The sequence below is a fragment of the Schistocerca americana genome, chromosome 2 (genome assembly GCF_021461395.2).
Source record: "Schistocerca americana isolate TAMUIC-IGC-003095 chromosome 2, iqSchAmer2.1, whole genome shotgun sequence".
Taxonomy (NCBI): Eukaryota; Metazoa; Arthropoda; class Insecta; order Orthoptera; family Acrididae; genus Schistocerca; species Schistocerca americana.
In genome coordinates, this window is record NC_060120.1 from 436,111,982 (window position 1) to 436,134,887 (window position 22,906).

The following is a 22,906-nucleotide window of genomic DNA, read 5'->3' on the forward strand; positions in this document are numbered from 1 at the left end:
TGAAAAATTAAACCCCGTACCATGTTCAGGCTCTCATGGCGTGTTAACAAGACAGGTGTGTCATCAAATTCTTGCAAAAAAATATTGCTTGGGACTGGGTAGGATTCATTGTTTTGCTTAAGGCATAACCACTTCATAGTTCACTGAGGGAAGAGATTTCTCCAAGTACTAAGTAGTAGCTTCAGAAAGTATGTCATACATGGCATCCCATGCTAATTCCATTACACAACAGTGTTGCACTGTCAGAAGAAAGTTCATTCAAAATCCATTTTTCCATTGGTGTTGTGAGTAGTTAGCAGTTCACTCCACTGCCAATTACAAAGGATTCAGCAGCAATACAGTTGGAGGTATTGGAACTGCAAGAGGTCCACATACTAGAAGGACTGAAAATGGTAGTTCAGCTATTGAATTTTAGAAATGCAGGAGAAAAATACCTCCAACCAAAGATTGTGCCAAGAGACTTACATTTTTTGGGTCTCTTGTACGTGAATCACTGTACTCTGCACTTAAAATCACTAAATCTAGATATCACTCTAAACTAACAGATGAACATTTAATTGAACTTACATGAACTGCACTCACCAGATATCAGCAAGAATTGAAACAGCTTACAGTAAAAATGAACACTTGCAAAAGGACATTACAGTGGCTTCTTATTTCTTGTTATGTAATGAAATGTTTAGTGATGTCAGTTTTAAAATAAATGTTTCTTTGCTAATGACATAAAAATGTTACTTCAGTGATGATAATGTTAGTCTCTAAACAGTGTGGCTCTCTTCAAATAAATTTCATATATTTACAGCTTTCAAAGGTAAAGTTAGTGACCAGTCTGCTATGTAAATGATCAGGTGTACAACAGTAATGGTAACCTCACCATCTTTGCAAGTGATGCATTTGCCATTGCCTGTAATGTATGCCCAGAAAAAAACTGCACAAATATCCAGTCCGATCTGGATAAGGCTTTGAAGTGTTGTAAAGATTCACAACTTGTGTTAACGATACAGAAATGGAAAACAGTGCACTTCACAAAACACAGAATAGTAGTATCGTATAACTGCAATATCAGTCACAGTTGGCATCAGCCAACTCTCACAAATGCATGAGAGTAGGAATTTGTATGGATATGAAATGGAATGCTCACATAGACTCAATCTTAAGTAAAGCAGGTAGCATACTTTGATTCATTGGCAGGAGACAGAGAAAATGCAGGAATGTCTACTTAAAATGTTTCAAGGATCAGTATTAAATGAAGAATCTAGGACTACACTATAGCCTTCTGAAAACTGTAAAGCTTGCGATGGGTGACAAAAACTTACTAAAGAAAATATATTATACTGTCATTTGTTTGTACAGTAGCTGAGGTAAAAATGTTTGCAGGCATGCTCCGTTGTCTGCTGGACATATACTGAAAGCATTACCTGTAAATCTTTTCTTAATGAGCGGCTCCAAATTCTGAATTGAAAATAGTTCAGATATTTAAACCACTACTGTTTCTCTCTCACCATTGTCCACGTTAGTAATCAAACAACACTGTTTACAGTACCAAAATTAGTTTCATTAGTAATTGATACTGACTTGTGCTGTCAATTTTTTTGTTTTCGAAACATTGTGCTGAAGCAGTCACCAGTTAATCACAAGTGCTAAAAACTGCCAATTTCAGTTCTGATTATGTGTAACATGTGAGTACTTGCTACCTCTGTGCGCCACTTGCATACCTGTTTGGATCTGATGATGGCAGTAGCCCAAAACGTGACACTTATGTAATGAGTAAAAATACACTGTACAATCTAAACAGTACTATTTCAAAATAGTCCATAACTATGGTACACTCATTAAAGGATTTTATTTAACAGAATACTTCACTATTCAAGTGAGGGAGAAGGCTCTGCTTCTCCACCCATCCCCCTTCCCCCAACCCACCTATTAGCATTTAAGAAAAAGGTTTAGAGGCACTAGCTATCATACTTACCCATCAAACGAGCATGAGGTGATAATTAGTAAAATCACACACAATGCCCACTCAATTTAACTAGTTTTTTGGAGATCTTGTTTCCTGTAATACTACTGTGTTGTATTGCACTGCAGTGCATTGTATTGTATTGTATTTGTCTACAAAACAGCTTATGCATAAGACAATTGGCAAATCAGCTAATTTGTATACAAGTGAAAAGATGCCTAATGTATGTTTGCAACATCCAAAAGCAAAATTTAGACACTGTATTTGTTAACTGGTTAGTTGTACTTGCCTGATGAAAATATTTGTTAATGGTGATAACTAATAGCATAGGGAAAGTATTTATGTGTTGTTCTTTGCATCCAAACAACAACAATAATAATAATAATAATATACTTAAAGACTACCTTATCAAAAGTAAACATGTTGACAATCATGGCTGCAGTACAGTCATAAGGTTTAAATGCAACTTGTGGCTGGTTGTTGTTTAAGTTATAAACATTATAGTAGTCTTTAGGATTTCTGTACTGCAGTAGCATGAAAGGAAGAAATGAAATTGATAATGACATTTTTGTAGGTATCTAAGCTAAATGGCTCTGAAGACAAGCAATTGCTCAGAAATAAATTCTTGCAGTGTCTAAACTATAGCTCAAATAGCAGAGTCAGATTGTTAGTTCAGCATTTTAGAAGGAAGTAACATTGTATGTTCACAGTATGTACTGATGTTCATTATTCAACACCCAAGAGTTACTGAATAGGGTGTGTGTACTGCACATGGAAGGTAAAGACTGCACCAACTGTGACATGCTAAAGCAGTCAGAGTAGCGAAGCATCCTCAAAACTGCTCATTTTGGGAATTTACTCAGGTCATACACAAGAATTTTTCATCGGCTGAACTCAATGGTAAACAGGTTTGTAAATAACGACCTGATTAATAGTAATATGTTGTCTTTACATCGAGTCATTTACATTTACTTTTCAAAATTACACACATTTTCATCAAAATAGTCTTTAAACATTTAAAAATATATCACAAATCTACTAAATAAAATAAAGGACGCACATAAATTACAGATGTTGTGGATAAGCAGGTTAAAGTCATAGTTATGTAACACTGTAAGTCATACTAGTACATACACAGAGTGAATCAGCACTTCGACAAACTTTTGAAGGTTGTACAGAATTATTTTCCAAGCATTTTGAGACAAGGGACTCATGGTCTCCAGCATCTCTTTACACAGCAATTTCATTTTATCTGATCTCTTACTCCTTGTACCAATATTGCATTCAAAATATCTGCAAAACAGTGTCAATGTCAATGGTATACACAGTGTGCGTTGTTTTGAAACAAACTTGTTCCATTCACTTGTGGCCAGCAGTGTCAGTTGCACATTAACAGCAATACACAGGTTCACAGATGAAGAATTGCCCAATATGCATCTTGTCTATGGGTTCACTGAATTTTGCAACAAACAGACAAGCAGCCCAACAACCTCTGCTCAGCTGTCCCTACAGCAACAGCAACCAATTCATAGTAGTTTTGCATCTCTACATAGGTGCCCAAAAATTATAGGGTTCTTTGGCATTACTATGTTTTGGTGAATGCTCATCACTGTTGTGAAAGTATTTTCACAGAAACACAGATAACTCCAGTAACAAAGTTGAACAGATTCAGGCAGGTAATGAAGATGTGTGCCCTTGGTAAGTCATGAGCAAGACACTGCTCCACATCATTGCTCCCAAGTTGGGTAAGAATAGTCTGAGAAACACACTGCTCACTTGAGGATGCTTGTGTGGCACTCTAGTCACTTGATCTTAACATTAATGAGTACATTCAGAATGCCACTGGTCAAATATGAACATGCCTTAGGCCCAGCACTGACCAATCTCTGAGAGTTGTGGTCAGTAGTTGAGTGGTCACGGATCAAGACAGCTCAACAAGCTTTTCAGAGGGTTGTAGAGTCCATGTCACGACACTTCACTACAGCCATCAGTGTCAATGCCATGCATAAGAATATTCTAAGATAAAGAATTAATTAGGTATGTAAAATTATTCACATAATAAGGGTTGAAAAATACCTCTTCTTACAAAAGCATCCAGAAAGTTTCTGTTGATAAGCTCCACTGCAGGTACAGCAAAAATTCTGTAGTAAGCACAGTCTTCCAACAGTGCATCTACAATTGAACTTGGAACTGATAAAGTATCTGGTATGACAACAGATATCTGAAAAATTAAAATAAACAAAATGGACTATTTGTACAAGCTGGATTTTTTCACAGCAGCAATTAAAATAAGATTCAATATATATGAGTGTCACTGCAAAAGATTTAAGAGTTACTAATTTTCTTCTGAGAAATCTCAGCTTTACATCTTTTGGAAGACATTTCTATTATGTTTTATTACCACAATATATTACCAACACACTTATTAAACGGCTGGACAGACATACCCACAGTAACCCATCAAACAAATACTTAAAAAAATAGATGATAAGGTTTGTCCATTTATAACACTTGACACAACAACCTGTTATAAAGGTATACTAATACAAGAGTGTCACTACCAAGTCAGCACAAAATATTAGTATTTTCAGTCCGATATAACCACTGCCAGAAGAGTTACTGCAACTTTCTAAAAGATTGTTTGGCGAAATTGATGTCAGGTTATGAGGTATGCAGTGCTTGTCTCAGTAAATCTAATGGATTTGCCTTTGACGATAATCCCCCAACCCTTCCAGGTATTGCTGGGAAAAATCAATTTAATTTACTAGCAAATGACAGGAATTCCATTATCCTTTGTCTCCCAGCCATTGTGCTCGCGAATTTAAACAACATTTAAGATTATTCATTTCATGCCTAATGATTCTCTAAATTATCCTTGCCTTGCCTTCAATTTTTTGTATCTTTTCTCATAGTACATTGTTTTTGCCTTTATGATAACGTGGTGAAGAATTTTGCAACATTCCTTATACATGATTAAGTAATGATTGGAGATATTCACCTGGTCTAAATAAATTTGGTTGGGGGTTAAGGGCTAAACAACAAAATTAGCACCCTTGGTCCATGGGTAGTTCATCAGGAGTTAGTGACATCCGTCAGAAACATGTTCTGATGATGAAAGTACACAGGAGTTAGTGACATCCGTCAGAAACATGTTCTGATGAAAGTACACAGAAGGAGGAAGCATTGACGGTAGCACTGATGTCTGATGTCAGAGCTGAGAAATGATCTGTGTGTGGAGAAATACATGGGTTAGGCCAGTACACAGGTCAGAGCAGACATGAGGTCCCCATGGCTTATCCATGACGTGAGAAACAACACCTGTATCCAACCCACACCAAGCTGGTTGAGGATGAAGAATTCCTTCTAGTCCGGAGATACAGAACAAGTGAGAAGGAGAAATGTAATGGACATCAGCTGGACCACTATGATTTATTACAAACACAATTATAAAAACAGCATCAGAGAAATAGGTAAGGGAGCACAGGGGGTGGGGGAGGGGGCAGAGTCCCTGGGGCTCTGCATATGACAGCAGCAGCCTCACCCATAGCCACCCCACTGCCCCACTCCTGATCCATTATAGTCAAGCCATTAAAGAGCAACCACTATTCAGTAGTGTGCTACCCCTAAAATGGAAAATAGGGTTCAGCAGAAAAAGGCAAATTGCATCTAAAAGCAGTTAAAACAACACCACCCACCTTGCCCCCATAGGTAGTGTAATAGGATGAACTGCACAGTGCCTGGAGTCAGGGATGAAGCACAAGAAATAAGCATCGACCACCACTGGTCATCGCCCAGCCCGCTCATCACCCCTCAAGCAGCAGCAGCAGCAGCTGCAGCAGCAGCAAAATGCTTCCATAACATTATTCTGTGTGTCAGTGCCCCAGTGCCAGCCTTCAGAAAGCTACTTATGTCTGACGACACCCAGTTTGGTCACTGCCTCTGAACCAGACCATTTCCACGTGACACCCAAGTGTGGACACTTCCGTAATGTCAGCCAGTAGCAGCGACATTTACATCCCTCCCGGACTAACTGTTGTCATCAGCCAGCTGGGCAACATAGCTGTGCCCAGTCTGCAGCCTTTGAGTCTTCACCGTAATGATGTTGCCACCACCACTGCCATCCCCAAGTGTGAACCAGGGACCACAGCCTGACTGCCCAACCTCTGGAAGCCAACAGTGCTGCCATCTCAACAAACTGCTTGCCAATGTACTTGCTGCTGCCCCACGACCAGGGCTTGAACAGATCACCTACCAGCAATCTGCCAGCTACCCACAGCTGCTCTTCAGCCTTTGGTTCAGAGTTGGGCTCACATCACCGTCGACTGCCTCACACTGCAAAGAGCCAACTGTGATGCATTGGTTGCCACCAGCTCAACACCACCTTCTCGGCAGCGTGTGTACTTCACATGCTGTGTCTACAAAGCCCACTGCTACAAGTTCGAATATTATGAGTCGATGCTAAACAGCACCAGATGAGTGGGTATACTTGAATGACTGCCAAAGCTGACTGAATTAATAAGTACTTGTTTTACATTTCTCTCTTATTTCTCTGAAGCTACTTGTTATCTGCTACATTCTGAAGTAAAAAGTGGGATAGTCTGGAGAGGAAGAAGGTATGCTTCATTCTGATAATAGAAGTCTGCAAATGGTGACTCAACTATGACAGCAACAGATGTAAGTAGCAGCTCAGGCTTCAAATTTTACTAGAGGGATCCTTATATTCTGGTATCTTTATATCCTTGTATCTCTATTTTCCACTATGTCCGTTTCTGACTCAGTTGTGTTTAGTAATGGTTGACAGCCAAGCCTTTAACACTTGTGACATGTACTCAATGTTATTTACCAGGGCACACAGTCCTGTGCAAAAAGTTTCACAAGGTAATTTGTTGGGTTTGCCATTAAAAAAGAAGTATTACACAAGGCAAGGCCAGGAGTACACATGGCTTAGATGTGGGAAACTGAGTTGTGAATGTGATTTGACTACCCGATAGAAGGTAGATAATAAGATAAATGTAATCAGTGGTAGCTCAGCATGGTTCGAGTGTTACAATGGGATCGAATTGTTCAGATTTCCCATCTTTACGCTGTGCAACACTGACCCAAAGTAACAATATGATGTGAGATGATTGTTAAACATGATGACAATATCAAAACTACTCCAACTCAGCCAGGATACACTGCACATAATAGGAGTAAATCTGACAGCAATGTCTGTAGAAATTAGTTGTTATGGGAGAACATGTAAGGTATTAGAGAAAATATAATGAAGTTTTTCAAAGGTGCATTATGGGCATGGGAGGGTAGTTAAAATGCGACTATGACCCAGGAAGTAAGTCTGTGGCATCTGACAGATAGGTGAAGTGGGGCCACTGGACTACTACTATTCTCTCAGAATGAGAGAGAGCTGTCAGTTCAGATGTTGAGCTTCGTTATGAAGTATCATGAGGAATTTGATGATGATGATGTATTATGGGTGTTTACTGATGTACTGTGAGAATGAAAGGTGCAATAGTTGTGTTCAGGGTTCTTGCTGATCGATACAGCTGAGAATGCAACAATAATGCTGCCACTGACTTCCTTCCTTTCGCAGACAGTTTTCATTATTTGTTACATCATACTACAAGGTAAGGTCGGTATTACACTACCAAATTTCTTTGTCCAAGTTGATATATCAAATATTTTTGTCAAAGAATTTTGATGGTGTAATAGGGCACTTTGTCAAATCTTGTCTGTCATGAAATAAATTTGATCAAAACTAGGGCTTCACTGTAGATTTGATCATAAAAGTCACTTGTCTTCTGTTCACTGCAATGTGACATATTGCCACGTGGAGTGCTAGCATCGCTGCAGCATTCTGTCATCTGTAGTGTGTTTATAAACATGGCAGATAAATACAATTGGTGTGTACTGACAACTACAAAATTAAGAGAAATGTATGAAGCTGATGAGGCGTTTTACAATGTGAGGCACTCTGAATACAAAAACACATTAAGGAGATTGGAGACATAACCTAACCCCACTCTCTCCCATAGCAAGAAATCTGGGTGCTACAGTGAGTCTGTTTTCTGCAGATATAGCAGTTCTTAAGTGAGTATTGTGCTTTGTGATATGAGGATTCACTTCACTGAGCAAATACTGAAATTTATGCTCATCCATTCTTAATGAATTTATGTACGACTCGACGTCCTCCACTACAAGCTCACACAACAAGTTTTGTTGAATGCTTTTACGTCTCGTCGTAAAACCCACGGCTTCACCCAGGTACGTTTCCTTTTTTTCCCCCGCTTCTCTTCCACATGTGCACACATTGCAATTGTGGTACATGCAACTGCTGTGGTTAATAACAAGTTGTTGTTGTCAGCCATCTTGAAGTTTGACGAAAAATATGATGACAGTGTAATATCCCATTTTAGCGCCACATCAAAGATTTTTGCCAAATAAATTTGACAAATATTTCATCATATCTTTGATCAAATCTTTGGCAAAGAAATTTGACAGTGTAATACCAGCCTAACATGATAGTATGCGTATAAGGTAGTGAAAAGAGAAGTGTACAAGGCACAGAGTGCCTGATAGTACTTTTTTGTGCCAGAGAGGATGTAATACTGCCCGTGTAAATGCAATCTATGACTTAATGTTATATGTGAGAATTTTATTCAATTTATTATAGGTATATGGTGTACGTAATATGAGAATGTGGAAGATACGAATTTCAAGATGCAAATTGTAAGTGGGTTAAAATGCCTTCCTTGTCCCAACCCTTCCCCATGATATGAAATGGTGCAGCTGCTAACAGGACTAAATGAGTTGAAGTGAAAATAGTGCAAATAAGAACATAGAGACTTGGTGGTTGTGTAAATAGTATCACTTGAGTGAAGAATGGGACAGCAAGTGTAAAAAAATTGTAAACAAATCAGTGGTTCTGTTACAGACAGTTTTCCACGGAAATTTGCAGACCAGATTTTTCTTGGAAGGAGGAACTGTAATGGAATGAATTGCACAACTGCTTGGAGCCAAGGCCATAGCACCAGGAAACAGGTACAGATCACCCCCAAGTCATTGTACTGCCTGCTAAGCACCCCTCAGCAGGAGGAATATGCTTCCTGACACTGTTCTGTGTGTCTCTGAGGAGGTTAAGCAGAGATCCCAGAAGAGGGCTGCGAGGTGCATTCCAACTGGTAACCCCACCAAAGGATAGGTGTCAGGGGGTCAATGTCACTTGTGCATAAAAAACATGTGCTAAGTTGGATGACAAAGAAATTGCTGGATGGTGACTAACTAAATGAGCAACAGTTGAAACTGCCAGCAATGAAGAGGGAAGAGTCCTGCTTCAGCATGGAGACTCGCTACAGGATTAGTCCAGAAGGCACCAGCAGCCCATCTGACCTGGGTCTGACCATTTCAAAGCTGAAGGTACCACTGACCCATAAACCTGGCAAATGTAGTTTAGTCAAGATGAGACCAAAGACTGGTAAATACAGAGAAGGGTAATGCGAATCACACACCAAGAGGTGTGGACAATTAAGCATAGAGTGTTAAGCTTTTGCATTCAGCTAGTCTTTAGTTGATGAATATGGGGCAGCATAGTCAAGTGCTGGGTATCCACGTAGAGTTCTGGATCAGACCAGTTTGTGGTAAGACAACATAAATGCATGACCTGCATTTTTGCAGGAGATAAGTGGAAACCACAGCAAAGGGTCCAAGCAGAGGCCCTGCAAATGGTGCCTTGGAACTGGCTATGGAGTAGGAGCTGTAGCAAATACAAAATAACCAACAATTAGAGTGGAAGTGACCAGTGGCCCAGCAGAGGTCACTAGCCCACTGATTGCAATGGGGAAGACTGACACTCAGCACAGTGTTTGCTCTTCTCTTGGACCTGCTGAGAGCTGAGTGAAGTGCCAACTCAAACCCAGAACAACCAGTGGGGTAAAAACTGATAATTACAAATCAGTAGCTAGCCTTGAACGTCCCACTGATGGAGATTAAATAAAATGTCATGGCGCAAAGGAAAATCATGAACCTTATGTAGACTGCAATGAAGAGTAGGCATTTAGAAAAAGAATGGTCTCCCATTTCCATCCTAACCAGATAGTCAGTTGGATAGTCACTGATAGAGGGACGAAAGGCCCTGAGATTCAAGAACACAGCTTAATCAGTGGGCAACCATGCTTTCAAGCGGATTGCAGAGCACATTGGTAGCTCTCAACAGACGTCGGGTTTTTTTCCTGCCTTAGGGTTTGGGGCAATGATAATATCTTGCTACTGAAAAGGGAAAACATTTTCAAGCCAGAAATCACTGAAAACTCTCAGTAGATGGCTTTCAAGTAACATTCAGATGTTTGATCACCTGATAATGCAGTCAACCAAGGCCTGAGGCCATATTGCAAGACGAGTCAAGAGCCTACATCAGTTCCCAGTCAGTCAAAGGTTCATGATATATGTCACCTTTTGGTGGGGATGTCTTCAACTTATCATTTCTGGGTTAGGAAGATAGCAGGGTAAGAAGGGGTCATCAATTCTGTTGTAAAGCGGGTCACAAGGTGTTCAGTAAGAACCGACACATCAGTATAATAACCACCCTAAAGGACGAAGACCTGGAAAAGGTGTTAATCTTTCGCCGCCCAGAAGGCTACAGAGTATGCACCATACCTGGGGGGGAAGAGGCACACATTTCCAAGGAAGAGACTTAGTGTTCCTAGAATTACTTCCTTCTGAGCTTAATTTGCGATCTCTAGTGTGACATTGCTTAAAAGTGAGCATGCCAGCCTGTGAAGGATGCTGCTTGAGACATTGCAGGGCCCCACACCACTCCTAAATAGCTCTTGTAATGTCTTTGGTCCATTGCAGGAGAGACTGGCCTTGGAGTGTGCCAGTAGAAAGAGGAATATCAGTTCCAGAGGTGCAAGGATTGCATCAGAGATGTCACCCACAACCTTGTCAATGCAATTAACAGAGAGGAGACAGAAGTGACAGCAGAGCCACTTTGCTCTTCAAAGGGTCCATCATGGTAATTGGCCCATTTCACACTGACAAAGAAGTGACAGGATCACTGGTAAATGGTCGATGATGCAAAGGTCGTTCTGGAGCAACCAAAGTAGTGAAGTCATGAGAGATTGGGGGAAAGAGATTGTAAGGTCGATAGATGAAAAGGTGACACAAAGGACACTGAAATGGGTAGGAGTACCACTACTGAGGAGGCACAGATGACCTCTCCCAGACGGAAGTGATACTTCCACATGGGGGCGATGCACATTGAAATCCTCAAGTAGGAGAAAGGGCAGGGGCATTTTGGATTAAGGTGGTCATCTCAAGGGAAGTAAGTGCCCTGCCACAAAGTACATAAATGTTACAAACAGTGATCACTGGTGTAATTTGCACTCACACTGCTATTACTTCCAATGTGTTACGGAGGAGAGTACACTCGTTGATGGCATCTGTGCAAACCAATAAACAGGCTAGTTTAGCTGCCCTCCCAGCACCAGTACAATTCTGACAGAATGCACAGTAACCACAAGGCATTAGGGAATGGTCATCAGTCAAGTAAGTTTCTTGTGGGATGATGCAGACTGTAGAATAAAAGGAAATTAACTGTTGCAGTTCTGCCCAGTGACAGTGGTATCCATTACAATTCCATTGGATCATCAAATTGAGGGTGTTCTGGTTAGGTGTCAAGAGGCTAAAAGGCAGGATAGTATCAATGAATATTTGCTCATAATCCAATAGTGTCAAGAGGCTAAAAGGCGGGATAATATCATTGAATATTTGCTCATAATCCAATGGTGTGTGTTGGTGGCCGCGATTGTTGTGAGAGGCTTGTTTACTGTAGGCATGGACACAGATCAGTAGGCATCTGTAACACCCACAGGTCATGGTTATTTTAGCTGGTGGCTAGTGTCGGGCCTCTGATATGCGGGTTTCCAGGAACAGGGGTCCTGAGAGGGAGCTCTGTCATGGATATATGCTGCAGGAGGAAGCTTCTCTAGCTGGGTGTGGGAAATGGTTCCCAAAGATGGTGTCACTGGAACCATGAGAGTTGTTTCATAATAACCCATAAAAGGTCCCAATAATGATATTTAGTCAATCACTAAGCAGTGGCATTTAAGTTACTCACTGTTGGTTTAGTATCTGTTCTAAGGATGGTTTATGACTTCCATTTTGTTCTAAACCCCTTTTTTGTTTCTGTATAACTTTGTGGACCTTGGGAAGACAATATAATCAGGGAGGCACAGAGCTGCATTACTTCAGACTGTTGGTGACCTCCTTGGGTAGACAGCTCTAGTCCAGAAGTGAAGTAGTTTTCATTTGAGCATGTGACATGGGGTCCTTGACAACTTTATATTGTGTGCTCAAATAAGTTGTATGTCTTCTCTATGTAGATGTCTCTTCGTAGCAAAAAAAGTGAATTACCTTCATCTGCAGGAAGAACCAATGTTTGGAATCATTATAGAGATTACAAAAGGAAGCTATCGCAGATGAGGCTATGTTACCATTTTGCTGACAGGATCTTGCTAGTGCCTGCCATGCTTTACACCTTATTTTTTTCATCAGTGTCGCCACAAAGTTTTTTGGAGGCTTTTTCAATTCCTCCAATAAAACACGTTAATGATAAGGGCTTCAGTGTAGGAGAAAAATTCAAGGACTTTCCTAAAACAATCATTTTCATGTTTCTTAGGATCTCTATTTGTTAAATTAAGAACAGAAAATTTAAAACACATTTCTTGCTGTGGCAGATTAGCCAGGTGGTTAAACTTTGCAACTTGCACTGTGTTGCAGCTATGATGGATCCAGTCTGATTTTACCAAAATTATACCTTCAGCACACTCCCAGGAAGCAGAAGCGAGACCAGCTGTTACATAGGCATGTACATGACACAGTTCTTCTGAGATCAAATCCAAGCTTTGACATAAGATCAGATGCAAAAGTGTTTTGTAGGCAGTCTCCTTCACTGACTGCATTTTCCCAGTACCTTGCCAATGAACTGAAGTCTGCCACCTGCTGATTGTGAGCCTATGTGATCATTTCATTTCATATCCATTAAAATTGTTACAGTCACATATCTGTGAGTTAAATGATTCTGCTGTGACTCATTGTTATTACTGCTACATATGTTACTATTCTGTATTTTGAGCAGTTGCACAATTTTACTTTTCTGTATATTTAAAGCAAATTCTAAATCTTTGCAAAACTTCAAAATCTTATCACTATCTGTCTTGACAATTGGGCAGCTCTTTTCAGGCAGTATTTCATTATGGACAACTGTATACCCTGCAAAAATCTGAGGTGGTTGTTAATGTTGTCTACATCATCAATACACAACATGTACAGTATGGGTCCCAATACACTTCCTTTGGACACATCTAAAATTACTTCTCCTTCTATTCCTATTTACAATTATTTATCCTAGACAACACAGAAGGTCCACCATACAAAGAAATCCTCAACCCAGTCCCAAATTTCACTTGATATCCACATGTTATTTTTATTAATAAATCATGATGTGGCATAGAGTCTAATGCCTTTCAGTAATCAAGAAATACAGCATTCACCTGATTTCCTCAATCCATAGCTTTCAGAATCTGATGTGAAAAGCAAAAATCATAAGTTGGGTTACATATCACCCACATTTTTTGAACACACGCTGGTTGGCATCTTTTGATAAGATTACGCTATGACAGCCATTACAGGCTTCAGATGCTGCCAATTTGACAGCCAAACGCATTTCATTCAGAATCTCCCATCTACAGTTCTACACTTTATTTTACACCTATTAAGTAGCAGCTCTGTTTCTTTTCGGTGACTATTGAGCACAAGATCCCACCCATAATGGACTGTTGTTCTAAGTAAAATCAGACAATGGAAACTCCAGGTTGGAATACCAACAACAAAGAAGGACATAGATTGTTAATCACAGTAAAGATGACCCGTTTAGTTGCAGACATGCACAGGCTGCCAATGGCAGCGGTTTTGTGTGTGTGAGGTGTGCTTGCTTGTGTGATTGTGGACGTGTATTTTGCTGAAGAAGGCTATGGCAAAAGGCTATAATGTGTAACAGTCTTTCCATTGTGCTTGTCTGCAACTCAATGAGTCATCTTTACAGTGAGTAGCCATCTATTCTTCTCCGAATATTGTTCTAGGTACATACCTGCCCAGTGCTTGGTTGCCATTCTTTTAAAGTTGAGCAACAATTTCCCTACATGCACCTGCCGTGAAGTTAATGGTCTGAGTTATCTTTGTCATATGATATGGCTTTCACATTATCCAATTTACAGAGCATGCAACTCTTTCTATTTGTTTTACTGGCCCTTTGTACTTTGGTAATGAGTTTTCATTCTACCTCATGGTTACTGATAACATTTCCATACCAACATCCTCAAATAGGTCTGGTCTGTTTGTTGCCAGCAGACCCAATAAAATCCCATCATGAGCAGGTTTATGCACTATCTGTACCAGGTAGTTTTCAGAGAATGCATTCAGAGCTGTTTCACAGCATGTCTTGCCACATGCACCATGAACAAGACTGTAATTATTCCAAATGATTGTTGGATGATTAAAGTCTCTTTCAGTAATGGCAGTGTGAATGAGAACATATTTATGGGGAGAGTCAAGGATTCTATACAGTTTTTGCTTACATCTGTGAGTGAGCCTGACTCTCAATAGAAGGATCCAATTAAGTTTATGCCATGCAGCTTCAATTTCTGTCTCACTGGATCTGAGACCTTGTCTACTGTAACAAATATGCCACCTCCATTTCCCATTAGTCTATCTTTTCAATACACACATGTAACCAAAAAATCTTGCTGCTGTCAATTTCGGGTTCTAAACAGTTCTCAGTACCGTGTATTAAACGAGTTTAACTGCATAGCTTCAAACTCTGAGACTTTATAATGCTTTGCCAAGTGAGCATAGTGATTTCAATCGTTTAAGGGGTGGGGTGGGGGGAGAGGCTGGGGTATTTCTTTGTTACACCAGCACTCAAGAGTTAGGGTCCACTACAGCTATGATTCTCTGGACTGAATGGAGAGTTGCCTAAACCAAAAACTCATTTGCATACACTCCCTATACAGACAGCCACCTGTGTACCAGCCTATGATGTGTAGTGCAACCCTGAGCTATTCCAGAGGGCACCGTTCTCAACCTTGTAGTGCATGTGTAGGAAGTTGTATATCTCAGAACCTCTGAAACTTCTTATTCAAACCTTCCACTTGATTCAGAACCAGATGGTCATAATCAGTGCCAGACACAATTCTGCAGATTGTGAACTTTGAACCAACACTCATGTTCTCCGTCTTTTTTGTCGGTTGCTGCAATGATCCAGGCATAATACCAACTCCAAATGACAGGCTTTATTCATTCCAATGTGTGCCTCAAAAAGGAGATGGTTGCACCCTGTTCCTCCATTGACTGCTAGAATGGCCTCTTCAACATTTTGAATGAGATGTCCAGGGATACACAAAGCTTGTACTGGCATGATCTTTCCCTCCCCTTGCTGTATTTCCATCAGGGGCACCACTTTCCATCATACATTTGAACCACCAACAATTAACAGACTTCTACCCTTGTGCTTCCCTTTGACAAGCGACACAACAGGCTTCGCAAAATGTGAAGTGTGCCTCATTGGTACAGTTTCAGTGGAAGAACAGGACACCTCAAATATGATGGTTATGGGGATGTGTGTAATACCCTGATTTCTCCATGGTCCTTGCCTCCTTACGGAGCCTTTAGAGATGCCATCTGAGAGGAGTCTGAGGCTAGGGTACTGTCCCTCAGTCTTCACTAGTACATGCCTATAATGCAAGGGGCTGTGGTCCATGAGTAGTTGCATGTCTGCCAGTTCAAGTAGTAATTTTTCCCACCACATTCAATTAAGTGCCAAGTTAATCTGGACGTATAATATTGTTATCAAGTTCAATGGTGGCCTTTAGAAGATCTTTGACGGGGTCGCGATTTGGTTTACTACACTCCTTGCCCCACATATCTTTGGTGTCTCTGGTACATTACTCTCAGTAGTTCACCCAATCACATCCATGTGTGATTAACCCACTCAAGTGACTCCTGAAGCCCTGCATTTACACATTCACCAGAAAACTTCAGCCAGATTGTCATATCACTCAAAGAGTGATAAAATCTTTACTACACAAATTACATCTTTCCATCGTACCCACTACATATCTGCACGTACTTATAGAGTGTGAATACATGATAGGAAAGAGGTTGAATATTTTGTTAGGCCTAATGAGGTTTGAAGCATAATTAAGGAGCGTACACAGGTGCAAGACATGCAGCTCATGAGATGATGTAAATGGAAGAAAAAATTTCACTGTAAACTTGAATAAACATTACATCAATTTACTCCTCTACTCACAAACTGTTAAGTGTAGAGGAAAGTGTGCAATGTTCACTGTTTATTAATTTATAATCTCTGTAGATAAAAGTTACAAGTATTAGCCACACAGCAAAGTACTTGCCCTTTTGCAGTGAAATTGCGAAGTGTAATACTTGTACTTTATAGTACCATACATACTACTCTTGACAAAACAGTGACACCATGCATAAAATCACATAAAAAACAAATGACTACAAATGTCTGTGTAAGGAAGAAATTTGACTAAACCTATCTTGTGCTGAAATCTGAGATTAAAAATAGCTTTCCATCTATGCTCAAGCAGATCATGAGCTGCTGAGTTTGCAAGTGTGTTTGCACTTTTACAGAATATCTTACAGCTACAATTATTAATTTTTCTGAACCCTTACCAGATTTTCCCCATCTGACATCTATAGTAGAAGTAAGGCAACATGAACGACAACCCACTGAAACCCTTAAAACACTGAGTTGCATGGCAAGTTGCAGGAAAGCCACCACCACAGACCTGAATTATGGTGGAAAGCTGGTAAGATCTGTATGCCACAGGCAGCACACCACATGGCAACAACTTTTTGAGACAATTATATGAAATTACCTGGACTAAGTATTCAGTACTACTTCACCAACTAACAACCAAATCGTAACCTTTCAATCTAACATAGGACTTGGGCTATGCTAAAGGGCAGTATTCCACCACAACTAAGATTTCATTTTTATATTCATTGGCTTCACTCAGATATGAATTGTCACCTCTCGACTTACCTTATAAGCACACTTTACAGTTCAGCCTGTTAACACAACCTACATTCCGAAAAATGTCACAAGCCACATAATTACTAATGGGCTGAAGCCGACATCTGGTTTTGATAAATTTAGTGGATCCAACTATCCCACACAAAGTTATAGCCAGAACACCAACTTTCAGTTAGATTAAGCCATCTGTGGACTTTCATGCAGGAAAAACCTGAGGCCATAATAAACAATTAAATGCTGACAAAGAAACTATTAAATATGATTCTAAATGTCACTGTATTACCTCATCCTCCATTTAGTACAAGAAGTTTCAAATTTATGTCTTTATCCAATGGGGTGGTTTTCATTATTTACACAGACAATGAGGACGGTGTGTCACGAGTCTGGTAAAATTTGAATCTTATTACAAAATAATAATTTAAAAGTGTTTGTATTTGCATTACTTTTCTCCAATACAATCTATCAAAACACTGAAAAAGAGAGAGAGCTGTGGCTCAAGCATAGCACACTATCAATGCCAGCAGTGCTTCTGGAATATGTGGGTTGGTATCAAGTCACTTTTGTGGAATCACTTTGAGGATAACTTCTGGCAACCAACAAAAGGCAATAAGAGAGATCACATATCTGAGTGCTGAAATTGAAACTATTCAATATTCTATAGACTGATCTAAATCACAACAATGAGCTATCCTGAACATTCGACTTCTTCCAGGTCCATCACCATAATTGGTTCTGAAAAGGTTGGACCTACTCAAAACACAATGAGACAATCTACACAGCTCGTAAGTCTCTACAACTGCTTGGTTAAAAAAAAAAAAAATCCTATTTATATATGTTGATTGCCAGATCATATTAAATTTATATCTTCTATTACAAATGAGAAGACATCTGCAGATTTTCATTACATTTCACCAGCTTGTCTTTTTGATTAGTACAATGCTTAATTACTTCCTTCCATTACTAAATTCTCTATTACTTCCAACGTGCACAGGACATATCCAACAATCTGCGTTCTCTTTCTGTTGCAGTTTTTGTGCATCTGAAGCTGAGAAAAGTTTTAAGATGGAGAACGATTTATGCATATCACAATAAAATGAAGTACTCTACTTGGTTAAAATAAGTTAAATTATCAAAGAAAACAAACCTTTTCGAATATCTTGCATCAAATAGCAAAAACATTGACATACCTGAAATAAATGGATACAGATCTGAACCTCAAAGAAGAAGAATGAAAAAAGTCAGAGATCACCATGAAATGGCACCCTGGTTATCACAGGTAGAAACCTGATCTGTTTCTATATGGCCTCAAAAGCAGAACTAAGTGTTAGTAATAATGAAATTCGCTACATCAAATATTACACTGAGTGGAGGAATGGAAGGAACAGAACAGGGGAAGATGAGCAATCCTCAGACACATGGGAAGACAAGGTGAAAAAAAGAAAGAAAAAATTGTTAGCTTTGGCCTTTAATGCCATCAACAATGCAACTATTCATACCACTACACAATAAATATGGTAATTATGACATCATACATTCAGACATATTTTAATTTATGTCTAGAATTTTTAATGGACAAATAAAATACATAAAAAAGAGTGAGAACAAGAAACAAGTCAGGCTATCATGACACATCTATTGGCTTCATGAACTCACAACTTAAGCTAAACATTAAACTACACTACAGATCAAGCTACCATCACAAACATCATTTAAAAAAAAAATAGTGCTGATGGAGACGTAAGTGTTCATCACAGAATGACATAACACTGCAAATTTGACTATATATGGCAAAGCCGTAACACACACACACACACACACACACACACAGGAAGAGAGAGAATCAGCAGGGGAAAAATGCAGAGAGGAATATGAGATAAAATTGCCTAAGGAAGGTACAAACAGCATGAGTAGTACAATAAAAATACGAAAAACCTGGATATAAATAGGAAGAATTTTATGGAGGAGGAGAAGAGGAAGTAAAGAAGTAAATACAGAGAGATTTGTAACTGCAAGGGGGGTGGGGCGGGGTTGGATTACAGTGTGAGCAGAATGGCAGTTTCCACTTGTCAGGTGGCAGAGATTAGAAAACGCTTGTAGTATAAAAATGGTAGGAAGATCTACATCACACAAGCCATGAAGCAAATATGAACATGCAATGACCACTAACCGAACCTCTTATTAGTCTCTGTCCTCCTGTCTCCCTCATCATACCACTGCTCTTCCACATACCTCTTGTTTTACAGCCTTATACTTTCCAGTCCTCCTCTACTGTACTTTGAAGTGAGCAAACAAATCACTCACAGTATGTTTGTTAATCTTAAGTGCTGTGAACCACAGGCATAAGAACAATATTGAAAATGAGGTTAAATGGGCTTTTGCAAACATCTCCTCAGATGAATTTTACTCTCAATAGACGTGAAAAATTAAGGTAACAAACAGTTACAAAACTAAAGGAGTGGAACATGAGAAATAAACAGAAGGAGAGACCTTCAAGGGAAATGGGAATGCAGTGTCAAGACAGAGGACAGGATTCAAAAATGAGAAAAGAAGAAAGGCTGGGTTAGTTAAGCAGGAGAGAGTCCAGTGGGTGTCTTTCAGAAAAGTTAGTATTTGGGGTGGGGGAAGGGGGAGAAAACCACATGCCACAGGTACTGAAGCAGCTGTTGAAACCACTGGTACTGAGATGATTGCTGCCTGCCACATGAAGCACTTACTATTTCAGCCTGATAAAGATAGCTGCAGAGAGGTATTATCAATTCAGTTCAAGATTTTAATATTATGGCAGGTAGAAGAAACTATCACTCAATAGCGGCAATGATTGGTTTAATCTTGCTTCTTAGCAGCTGCAATGTTTGCTGCCACTGTGAGTTAATAATGACTATCAAAGGACTGGGATCCATGAAAAGTTGTAAATGATGATTTTGTGAAAGTTACTGCCTGGTTCTGCACAGGTGAGCTAGCTTTAAACTTTGAAGGGAAAAAAACTAGTTTTGTACTGTTGATAATATCCCACCTCCTGTTCAACTAGTATACCAACTATAAATAATGAAGAAAGTAGAAAATAATAAATTCTTAGGTGTGCATATTGATGAAGACAAACTAGACAAATCATATATTGCAGACTTGCTAAAATATTTAAGTTCAGATAATTTTGCCATAAAAATAACAACATATTTTCACTCGGTGATGTGTTGTGGGATAATATTCTGTGGTAACTCCTCACTCAGGCAAAGTATTCATTACATAAAATAAGAGAATTAGAATCATGTGTGGAGTTCATGCCCATACATCCTGCAGGTGTCTGTTCATGCAGCTGGGAATATTAATCACAGCCTCACAGTACAATTATTCACTTATGAAATCTGTTTCAAAAATCCCTCTTTAAGTATGATGCCAACAGATATTCTCCTAGCACAATGGTAGAAGGAAAAATGATCTGCATTATCCTTTAATGGATCTAACTGTGACAAGCAAGCGGCAAATTGCACAGCTATAAAACTCTTCAACAACCTATCCATGGAAATAAAATGTCTGCTAGTTATAAATCCTCCTATACAACAGAGGAATTGCTGAGTAGAGATCATTACTATTAGCCCTAGCCATAAAATAAGACCTGTAAATGCAGTTAATTTTTCTTTTTTTATATTTGTGTTGTTCTGTTCTGTTGACACGTCCCACATCATAAAATTTAACATGAATCCTCATCTATGAAACAAGAAAGTAACTGTGTACCCAAAAATTACAATGATGAAATCATATTTGGTTTCCATCTGGGAGGCTGATGTCACCATCATCATCACCACCACCACCACCAGGCAGAGTCTTTGCCATAAGGATGATGCAAGTGACATAGTGACACTCATCGAAACATGGCAGGATTTCAATACAGCAATCCAGATGGCTTCGCATGAGGATGATGACAGATACAGCAAAATTGTGGAATTTCAACACAGCCACCCAGATGGAAGCCCAAGAATATTTCATCAGCATTATATGCTGGCAAAGAATACACTTGCAATCATTTCAACATTTTATGATTTCTGCCACAGCTCATAATTGGGACTTCACCATTTTTATTAATTTCATGGGTATTAAAGTTACATACAGTTTTTGATTCATCCTTCAATTTAATTTTTGTGTGTGGTAAGTGTTTATTTCACATCTAAGGACACACTGTGTGAACTTATAGTAATTTTACTAATGTAATTTTACTTTTTGGTTACAGCTTTTCCCCTGAATTGCCTACAGGATTCCTTTCTTACTATGTGTTAAACTTTCCCAAATATCAGATGCTGCTTAATTTCACCTCTGTTTGCTTTTCACGAAAGTATGACTTCAGTGTTTTTCTCCGCATAGTGTGAATGAATTATGGAGTATGTTTCTGTTCTACACATTTTTATCTTTACAACTGAATGTACCTGCTTCGTACATTTTATCATAACCTTTTGACCATCACGGTCAGGTTAACCATTTTCTAACACACTTAATTACATCTAAAAAAAAAAAGGGACAGAGATCTAAACAGAAGTTTTCAATGGCTGTCGCACTGTTCAACCTGTACTGGAATTTTAACTGTGAAGGGGGAGGGGAGGTAACTTTATAAACGTTCAGCATGTAGCCATATTTAGAAATTAATTTGCGATTTGAATGTAAAATGATTCGTTTCAAATCATTACAATTTATCACGCAAATGACCCCCGGAACATTAAATTAACGAAGTAAAAAACTTGAAAAATACAGTATGAAAGATAAATGTATGTACAATGAATCCCTGATTTAAGCCTAATACTATTCACATTTTAGCTGTTTGGAAAGACTTAAAGCAATCCTTTTTGAGGCTATCGACGTACAGTATTTACTAGTTTGTGTAATAAAATCAGCTCCAGTGTTTTATCACTATTTTCGAAGAACTGAATGACACAATATTCATTAGTCTACACCTCCCCTTTCCATTTACTAACTCTAGAATAGCATGAAAATGGCTTATAGCCATCTAGATGTATCTGATGGACTTAAGTTGTTATCAACTCATGCTCTGGTAATTATAACATCTCCTGATATTTGACTTTCCGTCCCTCTCCCACATCCATATACTTATGCTCGACGTTCCAGCTTGTGTGTATGTAACTCTCGCCCATTGCTTCGCTCAAACCGAATATTTTTTTCCTAAGTTATTAGCATTTGTTTCAACAGATTATACGTTTACTTTATAATCTGCTATTCAGGCGGGCTTTCAACAAAATCAAAATAAGATGATCACAGCTTTTTGGTGATTGCATGCGTGTGGAAATTACTCACACAACATTTTTATCAGATTCATTCACATGCAGTGTGAAGCAACAAAATAAGTGACGATACGTAGAGAATCATGAAGATTAGAACTTCACTACCTAATTAAGAATATAGAAACTTCTGGGTGAATTAACATTTTGGTGATCATACAACGCTGACTTCAAAATTTCACTCCGAACTGCATCCGCGGATGTAAGCAACTTTAACACGGACAAATCAATCTGTAAGTTGTAATTCAATTCAGATGTGTGGCTGAACAACTCCAGACGGAACAACAAAAACAACATTGTTCCATACCATATGATTAAAATGGTGAGATGAAACAATAGCGTGGGATTTTTCCGCATCGTCTTCTTCCTTCAGTACCTTACTTGAAAGTTTACTACAAGGAGAAGAGAAAGACCAAATTTCTGGAGATAACATTCTCACTGTCTCCCATGCTTCAGTGCACACAACAACAAACCTGAAACGACGAAGTCGCCAATGATTTTATTACATTTGTTTTGATGTGAAATTTCAAAGCAGTTACTGCGCGCAAAAAC

At 39.1% G+C, this 22,906-nt stretch overlaps 1 protein-coding gene across 2 annotated transcripts in view; it reads right to left on the reverse strand.

Moving 5' to 3' along the window:
• The window catches only part of LOC124591520 (ribonuclease P protein subunit p40-like), a 221,638-nt gene extending 198,770 nt beyond the window's left edge, over positions 1 to 22,868 (reverse strand). Inside the window, exons 1-2 of one of the 2 annotated variants that reach the window (XM_047131740.1) lie at positions 22,662 to 22,866; positions 4,034 to 4,178 (exon numbers count right to left, since the gene is read on the reverse strand). In XM_047131740.1, the coding sequence (XP_046987696.1) occupies positions 4,034 to 4,178; positions 22,662 to 22,787 (271 nt within the window). In that variant the 5' untranslated portion in view covers positions 22,788 to 22,866. Of the gene's footprint in view, positions 1 to 4,033; positions 4,179 to 22,661 lie in introns of both variants that reach the window. The other variant, XM_047131741.1, reaches the window with a different exon arrangement.
• Between the last annotated feature and the right edge of the window lie 38 nt (positions 22,869 to 22,906).